General features: G+C 41.0%; 1 protein-coding gene across 1 annotated transcript in view; it reads right to left on the bottom strand.

Annotated features, from left to right (window-relative positions):
* arrb1 (arrestin, beta 1) overlaps positions 1-24,181 on the bottom strand; it is a 67,633-nt gene that overhangs the window by 18,830 nt on the left and 24,622 nt on the right. The window contains exons 2-8 of the mRNA XM_031796794.1: positions 22,892-22,922; positions 20,899-20,959; positions 17,324-17,368; positions 13,037-13,233; positions 12,673-12,732; positions 10,740-10,807; positions 9,598-9,733 (exon numbers count right to left, since the gene is read on the bottom strand). Coding sequence (XP_031652654.1) covers positions 9,598-9,733; positions 10,740-10,807; positions 12,673-12,732; positions 13,037-13,233; positions 17,324-17,368; positions 20,899-20,959; positions 22,892-22,922 — 598 coding nt within the window. The remainder of the gene's footprint in view (positions 1-9,597; positions 9,734-10,739; positions 10,808-12,672; positions 12,733-13,036; positions 13,234-17,323; positions 17,369-20,898; positions 20,960-22,891; positions 22,923-24,181) is intronic.

Here is a 24,181-nt window from a genome sequence, read left to right as displayed (position 1 = left end):
AGTATAATGTAGAGTAATTTGGCATAATGTAGAGTAATGTAGTATAATGTAGAGTAATTTGGCATAATGTAGAGTAATGTAGTATAATGTAGAGTAATTTGGCATAATGTAGAGTAAGTGACAAAGAGCTCTTATAGGACCAGGGCACAAATAATAATATAATAATAATCAATTATTTTGCTCTTTATTTAACCACCTTACATATAAAACCTTATTTAAACCTCAAACATTGTGAATAACTCACCACAGATTAATGAGAAGGGTGTGAATAACTCACCACAGGTTAATGAGAAGGGTGTGAATAACTCACCACAGGTTAATGAGAAGGGTGTGAATAACTCACCAGGTTAATGAGAAGGGTGTGAATAACTCACCACAGGTTAATGAGAAGGGTGTGAATGACTCACAACAGGTTAATGAGAAGGGTGTGAATAACTCACCACAGGTTAATGAGAAGGGTGTGAATAACTCACCACAGGTTAATGAGAAGGGTGTGAATAACTCACCACAGGTTAATGAGAAGGGTGTGAATAACTCACCACAGGTTAATGAGAAGGGTGTGAATGACTCACCACAGGTTAATGAGAAGGGTGTGAATGACTCACCACAGGTTAATGAGAAGGGTGTGAATAACTCACCACAGGTTAATGAGAAGGGTGTGAATGACTCACAACAGGTTAATGAGAAGGGTGTGAATGACTCACAACAGGTTAATGAGAAGGGTGTGAATGACTCACAACAGGTTAATGAGAAGGGTGTGAATGACTCACAACAGGTTAATGAGAAGGGTGTGAATGACTCTCAACAGGTTAATGAGAAGGGTGTGCTTTAAAGGATGCACATAACTCTTTCAGAGCAAGATAACGAATCCAGTTGTTTGTGTCATCCGTTTCGGTAAAGTACCTGCGTAATTGTGCACCCAACTCACTCCGGTGCTTCACTATATCACATTTGACATCGTCCGTAAGCTTGAGTTCATTTACACACAAAAAAATCATACAATGATGGAAAGACCTGTGTGTTTTCCTTGTTAATGCAGACAGAAAAGAGCTCCAACTTCTTAATCATAGCCTCAATTTAGTCCCACACATTGAATATAGTTGCGTAGAGTCCCTGTAATCCTAGATTCAGATCATTCAGGGGAGAAAAAACATCACCCAGATTTGGCCAGTCGTGTGAGAAACGCGTCATCATGCAAGCGGTCAGACAAATGGAAATGGTCAGTAAAGAAAACTTGAAGCTTGTCTCTCAATTTAAAACGTGTCAATACTTTGCCCTTTTGATAACCAGCGCGCTTCTGTTTGTTGTAAAAGCGTTACATGGTCGCTGCCCGTATCATTATGCAGGAAATACACGAGAGGTCAGGGGGCCTTCTAATTTAACACAGTTAACCATCTTTCAAGCTGTTGCCGCCAAGCCATTCCCATTCCCATTCCCATCCCATTCCCATCCCCATCCCCATTCCCATTCCCATTCCCATCCCCATCCCCATTCCCATTCCCATCCCCATCCCCATTCCCATCCCCATTCCCATTCCCATCCCCATTCCCATCCCCATTCCCATTCCCATCCCCATCCCCATTCCCATCCCCATTCCCATCCCCATTCCCATTCCCATCCCCATCCCCATTCCCATCTCCATTCCCATCCAGCTGTAACACATAGAATTCACTAGTATGCGAAGCAGTAATTGTTTCAAAACATCTCCTGCCATATCACTAATGCATCGTGAAACAGTGTTGTTCGATGTATGTGTAAAGGATGTGAAACGGCTAGCTTAGTTAACGGTGGTGCTGGTGTAACGGATGTGAAACGGCTAGCTTAGTTAGCTGTGGTGCGCGCTAAATAGCGTTTCAATCGGTGACTTCACTCGCTCTGAGACCTTGAAGTATTGGTTCCCCTTGCTAGCAGTATGATGTCCTAGTGGTAGTAGCAGTATGATGTCCTAGTGGTAGTAGCAGTATGATGTCCTAGTGGTAGTAGCAGTATGATGTCCTAGTGGTAGTAGCAGTATGATGTCTTAGTGGTAGTAGCAGTATGATGTCCTAGTGGTAGTAGCAGTGTGATGTCCTAGTGGTAGTAGCAGTATGATGTCCTAGTGGTAGTAGCAGTGTGATGTCCTAGTGGTAGTAGCAGTGTGATGTCCTAGTGGTAGTAGCAGTATGATGTCCTAGTGATAGTAGCAGTATGATGTCCTAGTGGTAGTAGCAGTATGATGTCCTAGTGGTAGTAGCAGTATGATGTCCTAGTGGTAGTAGCAGTATGATGTCCTAGTGGTAGTAGCAGTACTACCAGTAGAGATGGTATGTCTCTTTATTGACGCGGGCCTTATTTTTTAAACTATTTATCCATTTTGGAGCAAACTGAATGAGCAGCAGCTACGTTCGGCTACATACGGACCGTTAGCAGTTAATGTGATTGGAGGTTCATTGTAAGTGAATTACATTTTTATTTTACCCCCGAAGGCATTGCGCGTACCCCAGTTTGGGAATACCTGATGTAGAGTAATGTAGAGTAATGTAGTATAATATGGATTAACGTAGTATAATAATGTAGAGTGATGCAGTATAATGTACTGTAATGTTGTATAATGTAGAGTAATGTAAATTAACATAGTATAATGTAGAGCAATGTAGTATAATGTAGAGTAATGTAGTATAATATAGTATAATGTAGAGTAATGTGGATTAATGTAGTATAATGTGGAGCAATGTTGGGTAATGTAGTTTATTGTGGATTAACGTAGTATAATGTATTGTAGTGAAGGGTAATGTAGAGTAATGTGGCTTAACATATAAAAATGTACTGTGAGGAATTTAAAAATTGTATGGTTGAGAGGGATGAGGCAAAAGGAATGGCAAATAAGTCTGGCTGCACAACCGATTGCCAAACTTAATGCAAATTGAGAAGTCATGTGACTAATCTGAATAAAAAGAAGAAGACACTACACTATGAAAAAAAAAAAAAGACAAAGTAAAAAGCTTTGGAACACCTTCAATGAAATGCTGTGAAAAAAAGGGCCAACTCAGCTCCATCATTCATTGAATCAGATGGCTCATTCTTCACAAAACCCACTGATATTGTGAACTACTTTTAATGATTTAGCAAATTGGCAAGATTAGCAAATTTTGACATGACATGCCAGCAACAAACGCTGACACTACACACCCAAGTATATCTGACCAAATAAGGAAAGACGAGCGTTGTAATTCTGAATTCCGTAAAGTGAGTGTAGAAGAGGTGAAAAAAATCAACAATGACAAGCCACCGGGTCTGACAACTTGGATGGAGAATTACTGAGGATAATAGTGGACGATATTGCCACTCCTATTTGACATATCTTCAACTTAAGCCTACTAGAAAGTGTGTGCTCTCAGGCCTGGAGGGAAGCTAAAGTCATTCCGCTACCTAAGAATAGTAAAGCCCCCTTTACTGGCTCAAACAGCCGACCAATCAGCCTGTTACCAACCCTTTGGAAAGTTTTGGAAAAAATTGTGTTTGACCAGAAACAAATTGACAAACAGACTTTCAGCACGCTTATAGGGAAGGACATTTAACAAGCACAACACTCACACAGTGACTAATGATTGGCTGAGAGAAATTGATAAAAAGATTGTGGAGGCTGTTTTGTTAGACTTCAGTGCGGCTTTTGATATTATTGATCATAGTCTACTGCTGGAAAAACGTGTGTGTTATTCCTTTACACCCCCTGCTATAATGTGGATAAAGAGTTACCTGTCTAACAGAACACAGAGAGTCTTCTTTAATGGAAGCCTATCACATATAATCCAGTTAGAATCAGTAATTCCCCAGGGTAGCTGTCTAGGCCCCTTGCTTTTTAAAATGTGTACTAACGACATGCCACTGACTTTGAGTAAAGCCAGAGTTTCTATGTATGCGGTTGACTCAACACTATACACGTCAGCTATTACAGCGACTGAAATGACTGCAACACATAACAAAGGGCTGCGGTTAGTTTTAGAATGGGTGGCAAGGAAAAAGTTGGTCCTAAATATATATTTCTTTAAGCGAAAAGCATTGAATTTGGGACAAATCTTTCACTAAACCCAGAACCTCAACTAAAACTTGTAATAAATTATGTGGAAATTGAGCAAGTTGAGGAGACTAAACTGCTTGGAGTAACCCTGGATGGAGTAACCCTGGATTGTAAACTGCCATGGTTAAAACATATTGATACAACAGTAACTAAGATGGGGAGAAGTCTGTCCATAATACAGAGCTGCTCTACCTTCAATATGGCAGGTCCTACAGGCTCTAGTTTTGTCGCAGCTGGACTAGTGTTAAGTCGTGTGGTCAGGTGCCACAGAGGGACTTGGATGTACACAGAGAGCTAACATTAATAATATGAATGTCAATCTCTCCTGACTCTTAAAGGAGGAGAGATTGACTTCATCACTACTTGTATTTGTGAGAGCCATGACTTCATGGAACTCTATTCCACATCAGGGAACTCATGCAGCAGTAGAATCAGATTTAAATTAACAGGTAAACATACACCTTTATGTAACAGCGGGGACTGTGAAGCAACACAAACATAGGTACAAACACATGCATACACACAATAACATACATAACGCACTATACACACATGTACACATGGACTTGGTACTGTAGATGTGTGGTTGTGAAGTAGGGGCCTGAGGGCAAACACGTAATGTGTTGTAAAATCTATTATGAATGTATTGTAATGTTTTAAAAATGTAGAACTGCCTTAATTTTGCCAGACCCCAGGAAGACTAGCTGCTGCCATGGCAGGAACTAATGGGGATCCATAATAAACCCCAGGAAGAATAGCTGCTGCCTTGGCAGGAACGAATGGGGATCCATAATAAACCCCAGGAAGAATAGCTGCTGCCTTGGCAGGAACTAATGGGGATCCATAATAAACCCCAGGAAGAATAGCTGCTGCCTTGGCAGGAACTAATGGGGATCCATAATAAACCCCAGGAAGAATAGCTGCTGCCTTGGCAGGAACGAATGGGGATCCATAATAAACCCCAGGAAGAATAGCTGCTGCCTTGGCAGGAACTAATGGGGATCCATAATAAACCCCAGGAAGACTAGCTGCTGCCATGGCAGGAACTAATGGGGATCCATAATAAACCCCAGGAAGAATAGCTGCTGCCATGGCAGGAACTAATGGGGATCCATAATAAACCCCAGGAAGACTAGCTGCTGCCTTGGCAGGAACTAATGGGGATCCATAATAAACCCCAGGAAGACTAGCTGCTGCCATGGAAGGAACTAATGGGGATCCATAATAAACCCCAGGAAGAGTAGCTGTTGCCTTGGCAGGAACTAATGGGGATCCATAATAAACCCCAGGAAGACTAGCTGCTGCCATGGCAGGAACTAATGGGGATCCATAATAAACCCCAGGAAGACTAGCTGCTGCCATGGCAGGAACTAATGGGGATCCATAATAAACCCCAGGAAGACTAGCTGCTGCCATGGCAGGAACTAATGGGGATCCATAATAAACCCCAGGAAGAATAGCTGCTGCCATGGCAGGAACTAATGGGGATCCATAATAAACCCCAGGAAGAGTAGCTGCTGCCTTGGCAGGAACTAATGGGGATCCATAATAAACCCCAGGAAGAATAGCTGCTGCCTTGGCAGGAACTAATGGGGATCCATAATAAACCCCAGGAAGAATAGCTGCTGCCTTGGCAGGAACTAATGGGGATCCATAATAAACCCCAGGAAGAATAGCTGTTAATGTGATTGGAGGTTCATTGTAAGTGAATTACATTTTTATTTTACCCCCGAAGGCATTGCGCGTACCCCAGTTTGGGAATACCTGATGTAGAGTAATGTAGTATAATATGGATTAACGTAGTATAATAATGTAGAGTGATGCAGTATAATGTACTGTAATGTTGTATAATGTAGAGTAATGTAAATTAACATAGTATAATGTAGAGCAATGTAGTATAATGTAGAGTAATGTAGTATAATATAGTATAATGTAGAGTAATGTGGATTAATGTAGTATAATGTGGAGCAATGTTGGGTAATGTAGTTTATTGTGGATTAACGTAGTATAATGTATTGTAGTGAAGGGTAATGTAGAGTAATGTGGCTTAACATATAAAAATGTACTGTGAGGAATTTAAAAATTGTATGGTTGAGAGGGATGAGGCAAAAGGAATGGCAAATAAGTCTGGCTGCACAACCGATTGCCAAACTTAATGCAAATTGAGAAGTCATGTGACTAATCTGAATAAAAAGAAGAAGACACTACACTATGAAAAAAAAACAAGACAAAGTAAAAAGCTTTGGAACACCTTCAATGAAATGCTGTGAAAAAAAGGGCCAACTCAGCTCCATCATTCATTGAATCAGATGGCTCATTCTTCACAAAACCCACTGATATTGTGAACTACTTTTAATGATTTAGCAAATTGGCAAGATTAGCAAATTTTGACATGACATGCCAGCAACAAACGCTGACACTACACACCCAAGTATATCTGACCAAATAAGGAAAGACGAGCGTTGTAATTCTGAATTCCGTAAAGTGAGTGTAGAAGAGGTGAAAAAAATCAACAATGACAAGCCACCGGGTCTGACAACTTGGATGGAGAATTACTGAGGATAATAGTGGACGATATTGTGGGGATCCATAATAAACCCCAGGAAGACTAGCTGCTGCCATGGAAGGAACTAATGGGGATCCATAATAAACCCCAGGAAGAGTAGCTGCTGCCTTGGCAGGAACTAATGGGGATCCATAATAAACCCCAGGAAGAATAGCTGCTGCCTTGGCAGGAACTAATGGGGATCCATAATAAACCCCAGGAAGAATAGCTGCTGCCTTGGCAGGAACTAATGGGGATCCATAATAAACCCCAGGAAGAGTAGCTGCTGTCTTGGCAGGAACTAATGGGGATCCATAATAAACCCCAGGAAGAGTAGCTGTTGCCTTGGCAGGAACTAATGGGGATCCATAATAAACCCCAGGAAGAATAGCTGCTGCCTTGGCAGGAACTAATGGGGATCCATAATAAACCCCAGGAAGAATAGCTGCTGCCTTGGCAGGAACTAATGGGGATCCATAATAAACCCCAGGAAGAATAGCTGCTGCCTTGGCAGGAACTAATGGGGATCCATAATAAACCCCAGGAAGAGTAGCTGCTGTCTTGGCAGGAACTAATGGGGATCCATAATAAACCCCAGGAAGAATAGCTGCTGCCTTGGCAGGAACTAATGGGGATCCATAATAAACCCCAGGAAGAATAGCTGCTGCCTTGGCAGGAACTAATGGGGATCCATAATAAACCCCAGGAAGAATAGCTGCTGCCTTGGCAGGAACTAATGGGGATCCATAATAAACCCCAGGAAGAATAGCTGCTGCCTTGGCAGGAACTAATGGGGATCCATAATAAAAACAATACAAAAAGGTAGGGTAATGTAGTATAATCTGGAGAAATGTGGACTAAATGGGTATAATGTGGAGTAATGTAGTATAATGTACTGTAATGTGGAGCAGAGGTAGTGTAGAGTAATGTAGTGTAATGTAGAGTAATGTAGGGTAGTGTAGAGTAATGTAGTATAATGTAGTGTAATGTAGAGTAATGAAGAGTAATGTAGTATAATGTAGGGTAGTGTAGAGTAATGTAGTATAATGTAGTGTAATGTAGAGTAATGTAGTGTAATGTAGAGTAATGTAGAGTAATGTAGAGTAATGTAGTGTAATGTAGAGTAATGTAGGGTAGTGTAGGGTAATGTAGTATAATGTAGTGTAATGTAGAGTAATGTAGGGTAGTGTAGAGTAATGTAGTGTAATGTAGAGTAATGTAGGGTAGTGTAGAGTAATGTAGTATAATGTAGTGTAATGTAGAGTAATGTAGAGTAATGTAGTGTAATGTAGTGTAATGTAGAGTAATGTAGAGTAATGTAGAGTAATGTAGGGTAATGTAGTATAATGTAGAGTAATGTAGTATAATGTAGTGTAATGTAGAGTAATGTAGGGTAGTGTAGAGTAATGAAGAGTAATGTAGAGTAATGTAGGGTAGTGTAGAGTAATGTAGAGTAATGAAGAGCAATGTAGAGTAATGTAGGGTAATGTAGAGTAATGTAGTGTAATGTAGAGTAATGTAGGATAATGTAGAGTAATGTAGTGTAATGTAGTGTAATGTAGAGTAATGTAGTATAATGTAGTGTAATGTAGAGTAATGTAGTATAATGTAGAGTAATGTAGTATAATGTAGTGTAATGTAGAGTAATGTAGGGTAGTGTAGAGTAATGAAGAGTAATGTAGAGTAATGTAGAGTAATGTAGGGTAGTGTAGAGTAATGTAGTGTAATGTAGAGTAATGTAGTATAATGTAGTGTAATGTAGAGTAATGTAGGATAATGTAGAGTAATGTAGTGTAATGTAGAGTAATGTAGGGTAGTGTAGTATAATGTAGTGTAATGTAGTGTAATGTAGAGTAATGTAGAGTAATGTAGGGTAGTGTAGAGTAATGTAGTGTAATGTAGAGTAATGTAGTATAATGTAGTGTAATGTAGAGTAATGTAGGATAATGTAGAGTAATGTAGTATAATGTAGTGTAATGTAGAGTAATGTAGGATAATGTAGAGTAATGTAGTGTAATGTAGAGTAATGTAGGGTAGTGTAGTATAATGTAGTGTAATGTAGAGTAATGTAGTGTAATGTAGGGTAATGTAGAGTAACGTAGGGTAATGTAGTGTAATGTAGGGTAATGTAGAGTAATGTAGAGTAATGTAGAGTAATGTAGAGTAATGTAGGGTAATGTAGTGTACTGTAGAGTAATGTGGGGTAATGTAGGGTAGTGTAGTATAATGTAGGGTAATGTAGAGTAATGTAGAGTTATGTAGGGTAGTGTAGTATAATGTAGGGTAATGTAGAGTAATGAAGAGCAATGCAACTTATTTTATTTGTATTTATTGAACCTTTATTTAACTCGGCAAGTCAGTTAAAACAAATTCTTATTTACAATAACGGCCCTAGGAACAGAGGGCAAAAGGCCTCCTGCAGGGACGGGGGACTGAGGTTAAAAATGTTTTTTTAAATAAATAAATATATATATATAGGACAAAACACACATCACGACACGTGAGAAAACACAACGCTACATAAAGAGAGACCTAAGACAACAACATAGCAAGGCAGCAAAACATGACAACACAACATGGTAGCAACACAACATGACAACAACATGGTAGCAACACAACATGACAACAACATGGTAGCAACACAACATGACAACAACATAGCAAGGCAGCAAAACATGACAACACAACATGGCAGCAGCACAAAACAGCAGCACAAAACAGGATACAAACATGATTGGGCACAGACAACAGCACAAAGGGCTGGGACACAACTGGGACACAACTGTCAGTAAGTGTGACCATGAATGACTGTTTGAATGAAGAGCGACCCAGGGATGTGTGTGCTTTGGGGACCTTTAACAGAATGTGACTGACAGAACGGGTGTTTTATGTGAAGGATGAGGGCTGCAGTAGATATCTCAGATAGGGGGGGGGGCTAAGAATGTAGAGTAATGTAGAGATGTCCTCTACCAGCAGAAAAAAACATGTCCATCACCTCTTTATCCAGTGAGGCCTCAAGGTGCAGTGGCTTGTCAGACATCAGGAACTGTCTGGTGGTCTCAGCCATGGGCTGGGGGCCGGGCTTCTCTGGGGCGTACTGGACCTTACGGATCACCAGGCGCACTGAGTTCCTGTTCAGAAACAAGGGTTAGATGCACTGACTTCCTGTTCAGACACAAGAGTTAGATGCACTGACTTCCTGTTCAGACACAAGGGTTAGACACACTGACTTCCTGTTCAGACACAAGGGTTAGGGTTAGACACACTGACTTCCTGTTCAGACACAAGGTTTAGACGCACTGACTTCCTGTTCAGACACAAGGGTTAGGGTTAGACACACTGATTTCCTGTTCAGACACAAGGGTTAGACACACTGACTTCCTGTTCAGACACAAGGGTTAGACACACTGACTTCCTGTTCAGACACAAGGGTTAGAAGCACTGACTTCCTGTTCAGACACAAGGGTTAGGGTTAGACACACTGACTTCCTGTTCAGACACAAGGGTTAGGGTTAGACGCACTGACTTCCTGTTCAGACACAAGGGTTAGACACACTGACTTCCTGTTCAGACACAAGGGTTAGACGCACTGACTTCCTGTTCAGACACAAGGGTTAGACACACTGAGTTATTAGGCAGCAATGCAATACTATAGAGCAATATGAGGTAGTAATAATAATAATAGCTATATTATATATACCATTTTGCCGATGCAGTCATTGTGGTGTGGAATGACTCCATTTACCCTGCTGGTGCTCACAGGACCTCCCCACCCAATCAAGTCTGAACTTCAATCGTGTGAAATTAAGATCTCTGAGACCTTCTGGACTGATTCCAAAAGTAGTTTTTCCCAAAACATCCCTCCATAATTCGAACTACATTTAATAATAATGTACGTATGGGGCGGCAGGGTAGCCTAGTGGTTAGAGCGTTGGACTAGTAACCGGAAGGTTGCAAGTTCAAACCCCCCGAGCTGACAAGGTACAAATCTATCATTCTGCCCCTGAACAGGCAGTTAACCCACTGTTCCTAGGCTGTCATTGTAAAATAAGAATTTGTTCTTAACTGACTTGCCTGGTTAAATAAAGAAAAAATTATATGCATAACATTTTGTATAATTATTAAATTATCATTTACCTTTTATGTATTTTGTCTTGGACGTTCTCTGAGCAGAACGCTTTGACTTCAAAGTCAACCCCGCAGGCCTTCAGAGACAAAATATAAAAACAGGATTTCGCTTGAAGTTGGATTCTTTTAAAGAGAATGGATTCTTTTTCTGTCATTATGCATTGTTATATAACTGTTACAGTACCAGACAAAATATTTAGTTCACCTACTGATTCCAGGGTTTTTCTTTATTTCTTTGTTTATGATTTTCTACATTTTAGAATAATAGTGAAAACATCAAAACTATGAAATAACACATATGGAATCATGTAGTAACCATTAAAAAAAAGTGTTAAATAAATCAAAATATATTTTATATTTGAGATTCTTCAAAGTAGACATCCTTTGACTTGATGACAGCTTTGCACACTTTTGGCATTCTGTCAACCAGCTTCATGAGGTAGTCACCTGGAATGCATTTCAATTAACAGGTGTGACTTGTTAAAAGTTTATTTGTGGAATTTCTTTCCTTCTTAATGCTTTTGAACCAGTCAGTTGTGTTGTGACAAGGTAGGGGTGGTATACAGAAGATAGCCCTATTTGGTAGAAGAACAAGTCCATATTATGGCAAGAACAGCTCAAATAAGCAAAGAGAAATGACAGTCCATCATTACTTTAAGACATGAAGGTCAGTCAATACGGAAACTTTCAAGAACTTTCATGAGGACCGCCACAGTCAAGGATGACCCAGAGGTACCTGTCTCTCATGAGGACCACCCAGAGGTACCTGTCTCTCATGAGGACCACCCAGAGGTACCTGTCTCTCATGAGGACCGCCACAGTAAAGGAAGACCCAGAGTTACCTGTCTCTCATGAGGACCGCCACAGGAAAGGAAGACCCAGAGGTACCTGTCTCTCATGAGGAGCGCCACAGGAAAGGAAGACCCAGAGGTACCTGTCTCTCATGAGGACCGCCACAGTAAAGGAAGACCCAGAGGTACCTCTGCCTCTGAAATTGCAGCCCAAATAAATGCTTCACAGAGTTCAAGTAACAGACACATCTCAACATCAATTGTTCAGAGGATACTGCGTGAATCAGGCCTTCATGGTTGAATTGCTGCAAAGGAACCACTTCTAAAGGACACCACTAATAAGAAGAGACTTGCTTGGGCCAAGAAACACGAGCAATGGACATTAGACTGGTGGAAATCAGCCCTTTGGTCTGGAGTCCAAATCTGAGATTTTTGGTTCAAAACCGCTGTGTCTTTGTGAGACGCAGTGTGGATGAAACGATGATCTCTGCATGTGTAATTCCCACCGTAAAGCATGGAGGAGGAGGTGTGATGGTGTGGAGGTGCTTTGCTGGCTACACTGTCTGTGATTTATTTAGAATTCAAGACACACTTAACCAAACCATCCCATCTGGTTTGGGCTTAGTGGTACTATCATTTGTTTTTCAACAGGACAATGACCCAACACACCTCCAGGCTGTGTAAGGGCTATTTGACCAAGAAGGAGAGTGATGGAGTGCTGCATCAGATGACCTGGCCTCCACAATCACCCAACCTCAACCCAATTGATATGGTTTGGAATGAGTTGGAACGCAGAGTGAAGGAAAAGCAGCTGACAAGTGCTCAGCATATGTGGGAACTCCTTCAAGACTGTTGGAAAAGCATTCCAGGTGAAGCTGGTTGAGAGAATGCCTAAAGTGTGCAAAACTGTCATCAAGGGAAATTAGTGGCTACTATGAAAAATCGAAAATCTTAAATATATTTTGATTTGTTGAACACTTTTTTGGTTACTAGATGATTCCATATGTGTTATTTCATAGTTTTGAAGTTTTCACTATTATTCTACAATGTAGAAAATAGTAAAAAAACAAAACAAAAAAAAACCTTGAATTAGTAGGTGTTCTAAAACTTTTGACCCAGTAGTGTAGATTTTGGCTGAACCCAATAAGCACCTTCCCTGTGTCCTCGGGTCCAGGCTGCAGGGTAACTGAGCACGGTAAATTCAGTGGAATCTGTCAACAGAAATATGATTTTATTTTCAAAATTAGTACTTAAAACAGCTGACAGGAGGTTTAAAATTAGGATGAGATCATTGACAGATAAATTTTTATCTTGTCAGTTAAAATAATACATACAAACACAGTACAACGAAGGGAGAGACTTATTTCCACTGTAGTCCCTAAAGTACAAGGTACCTAAAAACATTACAACATTATACAATTCACATACGCCAAAAAAACTAAAACAACAACACTAAACACAAAAAGAACAACAACAACTCCTAATAGAGATGGTCACAGTGGTGTTGAACATTACCTCGAAGGTGAAAGGGTGAGCGTGTTCCCCAAGCTTTTTGATCAGGCGTTCTTGAAGGCGAGTTAACCTCTTTTTGTCTTCGGGCACTGGAGGGAAGGCCTGAATGTTGGCCACGAAGAGGTCCTTTCGAAACGTCAAGCCCAGAACATCCAAGTCCTCACGTCCATAACGGAAGGCGCATGTCAACGTCACAAACACTGAGGAGAGAAGAAAAGAGTGAAAGAGCATTAGAAAACTGAGTGGTTCGACTCCTGAATGCTGATTGGCTGCCAGCCGTGGTATATCAGACAGATATATCAATAAGGCACCTCGGGGGGTTTGTTTAATTATACCTTTTAGAAATGCAATATATTGCTGAAACCAGAACCCGTCTAATGATGTCATGATAAGCAGACTAATGACATCATGAGGATCAGGATAAGGAGGTCATGATGACCACTAATGATGTCATGACAAGTAGTTTTGTTCACTGATGGAATTAAGCTTAATTTCAAGCTGCCATTAGAACACTAGACATTCTCTTTTCACAGCAGACATTCTCTTTTCACACTAGACATTCTCTTTTCACAGCAGACATTCTCTTTCCACAGTAGACATTCTCTTTTCACAGTAGACATTCTCTTTTCACACTAGACATTCTCTTTTCACACTAGACATTCTCTTTTCACACTAGACATTCTCTTTTCACACTAGACATTCTCTTTTCACAGCAGACATTCTCTTTTCACAGCAGACATTCTCTTTTCACAGCAGACATTCTCTTTCCACAGTAGACATTCTCTTTCCACAGTAGACATTCTCTTTTCACAGTGGACATTCTCTTTTCACAGTAGACATTCTCTTCTCACAGCAGACATTCTCTTTTCACACTAGACGTTCTCTTTTCACAGCAGACATTCTCTTTCCACAGTAGACATTCTCTTTCCACAGTAGACATTCTCTTTTCACAGTAGACATTCTCTTTCCACAGTAGACGTTCTCTTTTCACAGTAGACATTCTCTTTTCACAGTAGACATTCTCTTTTCACAGTAGACATTCTCTTTTCACAGTAGACATTCTCTTTTCACAGTAGACATTCTCTTTTCACAGTAGACATTCTCTTTTCACACTAGACATTCTCTTTTCACAGCAGACATTCTCTTTTCACAGCAGACATTCTCTTTTCACAGCAGACATTCTCTTTTCACAGCAGACATTCTCTTTTCACAGCAGACATTCTCTTTTCACAGCAGACATTCTCTTTTCACAGCAGACATTCTCTTTTCACAGCAGACATTCTCTTTTCACAGCAGACATTCTCTTTTCACAGCAGACATTCTCTTTCCACAGTAGACATTCTCTTTCCACAGTAGACATTCTCTTTTCACAGCAGACATTCTCTTTTCACAGCAGACATTCTCTTTTCACAGCAGACATTCTCTTTCCACAGTAGACATTCTCTTTCCACAGTAGACATTCTCTTTTCACAGTAGACATTCTCTTTTCACAGTAGACGTTCTCTTTTCACACTAGACGTTCTCTTTTCACAGTAGACGTTCTCTTTTCACACTAGACATTCTCTTTTCACAGTAGACATTCTCTTTTCACAGCAGACATTCTCTTTTCACAGCAGACATTCTCTTTTCACAGCAGACATTCTCTTTTCACAGCAGACATTCTCTTTCCACAGTAGACATTCTCTTTCCACAGTAGACATTCTCTTTTCACAGTAGACATTCTCTTTTCACAGTAGACATTCTCTTTTCACACTAGACATTCTCTTTTCACAGCAGACATTCTCTTTTCACAGCAGACATTCTCTTTTCACAGCAGACATTCTCTTTTCACAGCAGACTTCTCTTTCCACAGTAGACATTCTCTTTCCACAGTAGACATTCTCTTTCCACAGTAGACATTCTCTTTTCACAGCAGACATTCTCTTTTCACACTAGACGTTCTCTTTTCACAGTAGACATTCTCTTTTCACAGTAGACATTCTCTTTTAACAAGAGACATTCTCTTTTCACAGCAGACATTCTCTTTTCACAGTAGACATTCTCTTTCCACAGTAGACATTCTCTTTCCACAGTAGACATTCTCTTTTCACAGTAGACATTCTCTTTCCACAGTAGACATTCTCTTTTCACAGTAGACATTCTCTTTTCACAGTAGACATTCTCTTTTCACAGTAGACATTCTCTTTCCACAGTAGACATTCTCTTTTCACAGTAGACATTCTCTTTTCACAGTAGACGTTCTCTTTTCACACTAGACGTTCTCTTTTCACAGTAGACGTTCTCTTTTCACACTAGACATTCTCTTTTCACAGTAGACATTCTCTTTTCACAGCAGACATTCTCTTTTCACAGCAGACATTCTCTTTTCACAGCAGACATTCTCTTTTCACAGCAGACATTCTCTTTCCACAGTAGACATTCTCTTTCCACAGTAGACATTCTCTTTTCACAGTAGACATTCTCTTTTCACAGTAGACATTCTCTTTTCACACTAGACATTCTCTTTTCACAGCAGACATTCTCTTTTCACAGCAGACATTCTCTTTTCACAGCAGACATTCTCTTTTCACAGCAGACTTCTCTTTCCACAGTAGACATTCTCTTTCCACAGTAGACATTCTCTTTCCACAGTAGACATTCTCTTTTCACAGCAGACATTCTCTTTTCACACTAGACGTTCTCTTTTCACAGTAGACATTCTCTTTTCACAGTAGACATTCTCTTTTAACAAGAGACATTCTCTTTTCACAGCAGACATTCTCTTTTCACAGTAGACATTCTCTTTCCACAGTAGACATTCTCTTTCCACAGTAGACATTCTCTTTTCACAGTAGACATTCTCTTTCCACAGTAGACATTCTCTTTTCACAGTAGACATTCTCTTTTCACAGTAGACATTCTCTTTTCACAGTAGACATTCTCTTTTCACAGTAGACATTCTCTTTTAACAAGAGACATTCTCTTTTCACAGCAGACATTCTCTTTTCACAGTAGACATTCTCTTTCCACAGTAGACATTCTCTTTCCACAGTAGACATTCTCTTTTCACAGTAGACATTCTCTTTTCACACTAGACATTCTCTTTTCACAGCAGACATTCTCTTTTCACAGCAGACATTCTCTTTTCACAGCAGACATTCTCTTTTCACAGCAGACATTCTCTTTTCACAGCAGACATTCTCTTTTCACAGCAGACATTCTCTTTCCACAGTAGACATTCTCTTTTCACAGCAGACATTCTCTTTTCACAGCAGACATTCTCTTTTCACAGCAGACATTCTCTTTCCACAGTAGACATTCTCTTTCCACAGTAGACATTCTCTTTTCACAGTAGACATTCTCTTTTCACAGTAGACATTCTCTTTTCACACTAGACGTTCTCTTTTCACAGTAGACATTCTCTTTTCACACTAGACATTCTCTTTTCACACTAGACATTCTCTTTTCACAGTAGACATTCTCTTTCCACAGTAGACATTCTCTTTTCACAGTAGACACTCTTTTCACAGTAGACATTCTCTTTTCACAGTAGACATTCTCATTTCACAGCAGACATTCTCTTTTCACAGTAGACATTCTCTTTTCACAGCAGACATTCTCTTTTCACAGTAGACATTCTCTTTTCACAGCAGACATTCTCTTTTCACAGCAGACATTCTCTTTTCACAGCAGACATTCTCTTTTCACAGTAGACATTCTCATTTCACAGCAGACATTCTCTTTTCACAGTAGACATTCTCTTTTCACAGCAGACATTCTCCTTTCACAGTAGACATTCTCTTTTCACAGTAGACATTCTCTTTTCACAGTACATTCTCTTTTCACAGCAGACATTCTCTTTTCACAGCAGACATTCTCTTTCCACAGTAGACATTCTCTTTCCACAGCAGACATTCTCTTTTCACAGTAGACATTCTCTTTTCACAGTAGACATTCTCTTTTCACAGCAGACATTCTCTTTCCACAGTAGACATTCTCTTTCCACAGTAGACATTCTCTTTTCACAGTAGACATTCTCTTTTCACAGTAGACATTCTCTTTTCACAGTAGACATTCTCATTTCACAGCAGACATTCTCTTTTCACAGTACACATTCTCTTTTCACAGCAGACATTCTCTTTTCACAGCAGACATTCTCTTTCCACAGCAGACATTCTCTTTTCACAGCAGACATTCTCTTTTCACAGCAGACATTCTCTTTTCACAGCAGACATTCTCTTTTCACAGCAGACATTCTCTTTTCACAGTAGACATTCTCTTTTCACTGTAGACATTCTCTTTTCACAGTACCTTTTCTCTCTTTCAGGTACTCCGGATCTATCAACACCACGCCGTCTGGAAAAATAAGGAGATGTAAATGTTATCTAGGGGTGTGAAATCAAACACCTTTCATCATCAGAAACAGTAGCCTACTGAACACGGCAAGGTCTCAAGGAAAAAAACAGGTGATTTTCATCAGAAAATGATCGATTATATCACACATCACCTATTGCCTGAAGTCAAACACACAAATCTCTGCCGACTAAACCACAGTAACTGTATGCTGGGTCTCCCAAGCACCACAAGATGTGCTTCTGAATCAACTCAATTACAGAATAATACTATAGTGGGACATACAGTACACAGAGCAGGGTCGTAGAATGGGACATACAGTACACAGAGCAGGGTGGTAGAATGGGACATACAGTACACAGAGCAGGGTGGTAGAATGGGACATACATTACACAGAGCAGGGTGGTAGAGGGGGACATACAGTACACAGAGCAGGGTGGTAGAATGGGACATACAGTACACAGAGCAGGGTCGTAGAATGGGAGGTTATGGTTATGGTTCTCTTAACTAAAAAGGTTAGGGTTAGGGTTGTGTTAACTAGAGGAGGTTATGGTTATGGTCCTCTTAACTAAAAAGGTTAGGGTTAGGGTTGTGTTAACTAGAGGAGGTTATGGTTAAGGTTGTGGTAACTAGAGGAGGTTATGGTTAGGGTTGTGTTAACTAGAGGAGGTTAGGGTTGTGTTAACTAGAGGAGGTTATGGTTAGGGTTGTGTTAACTAGAGGAGGTTATGGTTAGGGTTGTGTTAACTAGAGGAGGTTATGGTTATGTTAACTAGAGGAGGTTATGGTTAGGGTTATGTTAACTATAGGAGGTTATGGTTAGGGTTATGTTAACTAGAGGAGATTATGGTTAGGGTTGTGTTAACTAGAGGTTATGGTTAGGGTTATGTTAACTAGAGGATGTTATGGTTATGGTTATGTTAACTAGAGGAGGTTATGGTTAGGGTTATGTTAACTAGAGGAGGTTTTGGTTAGGGTTGTGTTAACTAGAGGAGGTTATGGTTAGGGTTGTGTTAGCTATAGGTTATGGTTAGGGTTATGTTAACTAGAGGAGGTTATGGTTATGTTAACTAGAGGTTATGGTTAGGGTTATGTTAACTAGAGGAGGTTATGGTTAGGGTTGTGTTAACTAGTGGAGGTTATGGTTAGGGTTGTGTTAGCTATAGGTTATGGTTAGGGTTATGTTAACTAGAGGAGGTTATGGTTATGTTAACTAGAGGTTATGGTTAGGGTTATGTTAACTAGAGGAGGTTATGGTTAGGGTTATGTTAACTAGAGGAGGTTATGGTTAGGGTTGTGTTAACTAGAGGAGGTTATGGTTAGGGTTGTGTTAACTAGAGGAGGTTATGGTTAGGGTTATGTTAACTAGAGGAGGTTATGGTTAGGGTTGTGTTAACTAGAGGTTATGGTTAGGGTTATGTTAACTATAGGAGGTTATGGTTAGGGTTATGTTAACTAGAGGATGTTATGGTTAGGGTTATGTTAACTAGAGGAGGTTATGGTTAGGGTTATGTTAACTAGAGGTTATGGTTAGGGTTATGTTAACTATAGGAGGTTATGGTTAGGGTTATGTTAACTAGAGGAGGTTATGGTTAGGGTTGTGTTAACTAGAGGTTATGGTTAGGGTTATGTTAACTAGAGGAGGTTATGGTTAGGGTTATGTTAACTAGAGGATGTTATGGTTATGGTTATGTTAACTAGAGGAGGTTATGGTTAGGGTTATGTTAACTAGAGGAGGTTATGGTTAGGGTTGTGTTAACTAGAGGAGGTTATGGTTAGGGTTGTGTTAGCTATAGGTTATGGTTAGGGTTATGTTAACTAGAGGAGGTTATGGTTATGTTAACTAGAGGTTATGGTTAGGGTTATGTTAACTAGAGGAGGTTATGGTTAGGGTTGTGTTAACTAGAGGAGGTTATGGTTAGGGTTGTGTTAGCTATAGGTTATGGTTAGGGTTATGTTAACTAGAGGAGGTTATGGTTATGTTAACTAGAGGTTATGGTTAGGGTTATGTTAACTAGAGGAGGTTATGGTTAGGGTTATGTTAACTAGAGGAGGTTATGGTTAGGGTTGTGTTAACTAGAGGAGGTTATGGTTAGGGTTGTGTTAACTAGAGGAGGTTATGGTTAGGGTTATGTTAACTAGAGGAGGTTATGGTTAGGGGTGTGTTAACTAGAGGAGGTTATGGTTAGGGTTATGTTAACTAGAGGAGGTTATGGTTAGGGTTATGTTAACTAGAGGATGTTATGGTTAGGGTTATGTTAACTAGAGGAGGTTATGGTTAGGGTTATGTTAACTAGAGGTTATGGTTAGGGTTATGTTAACTAGAGGAGGTTATGGTTAGGGTTATGTTAACTAGAGGAGGTTATGGTTAGGGTTGTGTTAACTAGAGGTTATGGTTTGGGTTATGTTAACTAGAGGAGGTTATGGTTAGGGTTATGTTAACTAGAGGATGTTATGGTTATGGTTATGTTAACTAGAGGAGGTTATGGTTAGGGTTATGTTAACTAGAGGAGGTTATGGTTAGGGTTGTGTTAACTAGAGGAGGTTATGGTTAGGGTTGTGTTAACTAGAGGAGGTTATGGTTAGGGTTGTGTTAGCTATAGGTTATGGTTAGGGTTATGTTAACTAGAGGAGGTTATGGTTATGTTAACTAGAGGAGGTTATGGTTATGTTAACTAGAGGTTATGGTTAGGGTTATGTTAACTAGAGGAGGTTATGGTTAGGGTTGTGTTAACTAGAGGAGGTTATGGTTAGGGTTGTGTTAGCTATAGGTTATGGTTAGGGTTATGTTAACTAGAGGAGGTTATGGATATGTTAACTAGAGGAGGTTATGGTTAGGGTTATGTTAACTAGAGGAGGTTATGGTTAGGGTTATGTTAACTAGAGGAGGTTATGGTTAGGGTTGTGTTAACTAGAGGTTATGGTTAGGGTTGTGTTAACTAGAGGTTATGGTTAGGGTTGTGTTAACTAGAGGTTATGGTTATGGTTATGTTAACTAGAGGTTATGGTTAGGGTTGTGTTAACTAGAGGAGGTTCTGGTTAGGGTTATGTTAACTAGAGGAGGTTATGGTTAGGGTTATGTTAACTATAGGTTATGGTTAGGGTTATGTTAACTAGAGGAGGTTCTGGTTAGGGTTATGTTAACTAGAGGAGGTTCTGGTTAGGGTTATGTTAACTAGAGGTTATGGTTAGGGTTGTGTTAACTAGAGGAGGTTAGGGTTGTGTTAACTAGAGGTTATGGTTAGGGTTGTGTTAACTAGAGGTTATGGTTAGGGTTGTGTTAACTAGAGGTTATGGTTAGGGTTATGTTAACTAGAGGTTATGGTTAGGGTTGTGTTAACTAGAGGTTATGGTTAGGGTTATGTTAACTAGAGGAGGTTAGGGTTGTGTTAACTAGAGGTTATGGTTAGGGTTGTGTTAACTAGAGGTTATGGTTAGGGTTATGTTAACTAGAGGTTATGGTTAGGGTTGTGTTAACTAGAGGTTATGGTTAGGGTTGTGTTAACTAGAGGTTATGGTTAGGGTTGTCTTACCTACGGGTTCCACCAGGTCAACGTGGTCCACAAAGTCCCTCTTCCCCAGGTACACTGTGAGCTGCGGATGAAACAGTGGCTTTGAGACAATAGTGTAATGAGATAATGAGTTTAAGTACCAGATTTCACGGTTCTTTAAAGTCAAATATCATAAATATTTTTTGGACTAATATATCACATACCCTTCAAAAAAGTAATAATTTAAATATACAAACACAAGAAAGTGTATATGTTACAATTGTCTCAACTGTGTAAATATTGATGAATAAATGATTTCATAAAGAGGAAGTATCTTCAGGCTTCTGTAAGTATTTCTCTCTACGAACATTAATTATGTCTGTCCCCAATATCCCCTGTTCATCCTGTGGTTGACCAGGAGAACTCTGCTTAGAATCCTGTTTAGAACCCTGAGTAGAACCCTGATTAATACACTGTGTGGAACCCTGTTTAGAACCCTGTTTAGAACCCTGTGTGGAACCCTGTTTAGAACCCTGTGCAGAACTATATTAAGAACCCTGTGTGGATCCCTGTGAAGCACCCTGAGTAGAACCATGTGTGGAACCCTGTTTAGAACCCTGTGTAGAACCTTGATACGACCAGCTAGCTAAAGAGAGCAGGAGCTGAGTCAGCTCCAGACAACTGCTTCATATTCTTCCCACAGTCTCTGCTGCTGTGAGGACCGGTACATCAGACAGCTAGCCATCTACTCTGCTGTGGCCTACAGACTACTTACTATACAAGGAGACAGAGGTATGACCCAGCCAGCACCGCCCAGCCAGCACCTCCCAGCCAGCACCTCCCAGCCAGCGTCTCCCAGCCAGCACCTCCCAGCCAGCACCTCCCAGCCAGCACCTCCCAGCCAGCACCTCCCAGCCAGCACCTCCCAGCCAGCACCTCCCAGCCAGCGCCTCCCAGCCAGCGCCGCCCAGCCAGCGCCGCCCAGCCAGCACCGCCCAGCCAGCACCTCCCAGCCAGCGCCGCCCAGCCAGCACCGCCCAGCCAGCACCTCCCAGCCATCACCTCCCAGCCAGCACTGCCCAGCCAGCACCTCCCAGCCATCACCTCCCAGCCAGCACTGCCCAGCCAGCACCTCCCAGCCAGCGCCGCCCAGCCAGCACCTCCCAGCCAGCGCCGCCCAGCCAGCACCGCCCAGCCAGCACGGCCCAGCCAGCACCGCCCAGCCAGCACCGCCCAGCCAGCACCGCCCAGCCAGCCCCGCCCAGCCAGCCCCACCCAGCCAGCCCCGCCCAGCCAGCGCCGCCCAGCCAGCACCTCCCAGCCAGCGCCGCCCAGCCAGCACCTCCCAGCCAGCACCTCCCAGCCAGCACAGCCCGGCCAGCACGGCCCAGACAGGAGAATCACAGCTCTTAGCAGAGTCCTATTGACCCTAACCCTAGCTCCAGCTATCAGATAGGTAGTTATTATAGCTGCTAGCTCCAGCTATCAGATAGGTAGTTATTATAGCTGCTATCTCCAGCTATCAGATAGGTAGTTATTATAGCTGCTAGCTCCAGCTATGAGATAGGTAGTTATTATAGCTGCTAGCTCCAGCTATGAGATAGGTAGTTATTATAGCTGCTAGCTCCAGCTATCAGATAGGTAGTTATTATAGCTGCTATCTCCAGCTATCAGATAGGTAATTATAGCTTCTAGCTCCAGCTATCAGATAGGTAGTTATTATAGCTGCTAGCTCCAGCTATCAGATAGGTAGTAATTATAGCTTCTAGCTCCAGCTATCAGATAGGTAGTTATTATTGCTGCTATCGCCAGCTAAATGAAACCTTTGAAAAGCTAAATGAAACCTTTGAAAAGCTAAATGAAACCTTTGAAAATTATTATAACGCACGACTGGTTACACTGCGATGAAAAACACTTTAATGGAGGTTAGTTGATTCCTTCTGGATTGTCTAAGACATGTCTTAGTAGAGGAATGTTGCTCATTATGCTGTTATTGTGTAATAAGTCATTATTAATAACACAAAGTATAACTCACCTTTCCATTGGGACTTGCTTTTTTGAATACCCTGAAAAAGGACACATAGAGACAGAGAGAGATAGAAAGAGAGAGGGGGGAGAGAGAGAGAGAGACGGGGGGGGGAGAGAGAAAGAGAGACGGGGGAGAGAGAGAGAGAGAGAGATTTAGGAGTTGATATCATTTCTCAATCAGTTTCTTCATTCAAATAAAACAACGAAACCAAACTAGATTGCAACAATGACTATTCAAACCAAGAGAATATCTTGATGTGGCCATATTTGGCCAGTCAGACTGTAACAGTTCCATATTTGGCCAGTCAGACTGCACCAGTTCCATATTTGTCCAGTCAGACTGTACCAGGTCCATATTTGGCCAGTCAGACTGTACCAGGTCCATATTTGGTGAGTCAGACTGTACCAGTTCCATATTTGTCCAGTCAGACTGTACCAGTTCCATATTTGGCCAGTCAGACTGTACCAGTTCCATATTTGGCCAGTCAGACTGTACCAGTTCCATATTTGGCCAGTCAGACTGTACCAGGTCCATATTTGGTGAGTCAGACTGTACCAGTTCCATATTTGTCCAGTCAGACTGTACCAGTTCCATATTTGGCCAGTCAGACTGTACCAGTTCCATATTTGTCCAGTCAGACTGTACCAGGTCCATATTTTGACCAGTCAGACTGTACCAGTTCCATATTTGGCCAGTCAGACTGTACCAGTTCCATATTTGTCCAGTCAGACTGTACCAGGTCCATATTTTGACCAGTCAGACTGTACCAGTTCCATATTTGGCCAGTCAGACTGTACCAGTTTCATATTTGGCCAGTCAGACTGTACCAGTTTCATATTTGTCCAGTCCTTAGACTGGAAAAACTATCTGAAATAAAAGTATGTTTCTTTTTTTTCTAATGGGGTTTAGGAGCTTCTGAATCTGGTGGTTAAATGCTTGGGTCTTACCTGAAACCTGATAGGACCATAGGAGTGAATAATGGCGGCAGCAAACCCAACACCAGCAGTGGTCGGTCGCAAAAAGGTAATGCCACGTGAGGGATTATTTTGAGTACATCGAACATTGGAATATTTTGTTTTTGAATGAAATGTGTAAAGGTGACTTGAATGTCATATGACGGTAATACTAGTTCAGTATCTCTTCAGCATGGAACACCTAAAAAGTTTGACGTGAAGAGAGGAATTCGTCAAGGATGTCCCAGCTCACCATTACTGTTCATTGGCTATCAGTCAATTAGCAGGTGACACTACTCTATTCCTTAAGAACACAGCACAGATTCCAGCATTTTAAACATTC

This window comes from Oncorhynchus kisutch, linkage group LG18 (genome assembly GCF_002021735.2).
Source record: "Oncorhynchus kisutch isolate 150728-3 linkage group LG18, Okis_V2, whole genome shotgun sequence".
In the NCBI taxonomy this organism is placed as follows: Eukaryota; Metazoa; Chordata; class Actinopteri; order Salmoniformes; family Salmonidae; genus Oncorhynchus; species Oncorhynchus kisutch.
This window is presented reverse-complemented; position numbering and strand designations above follow the sequence as displayed.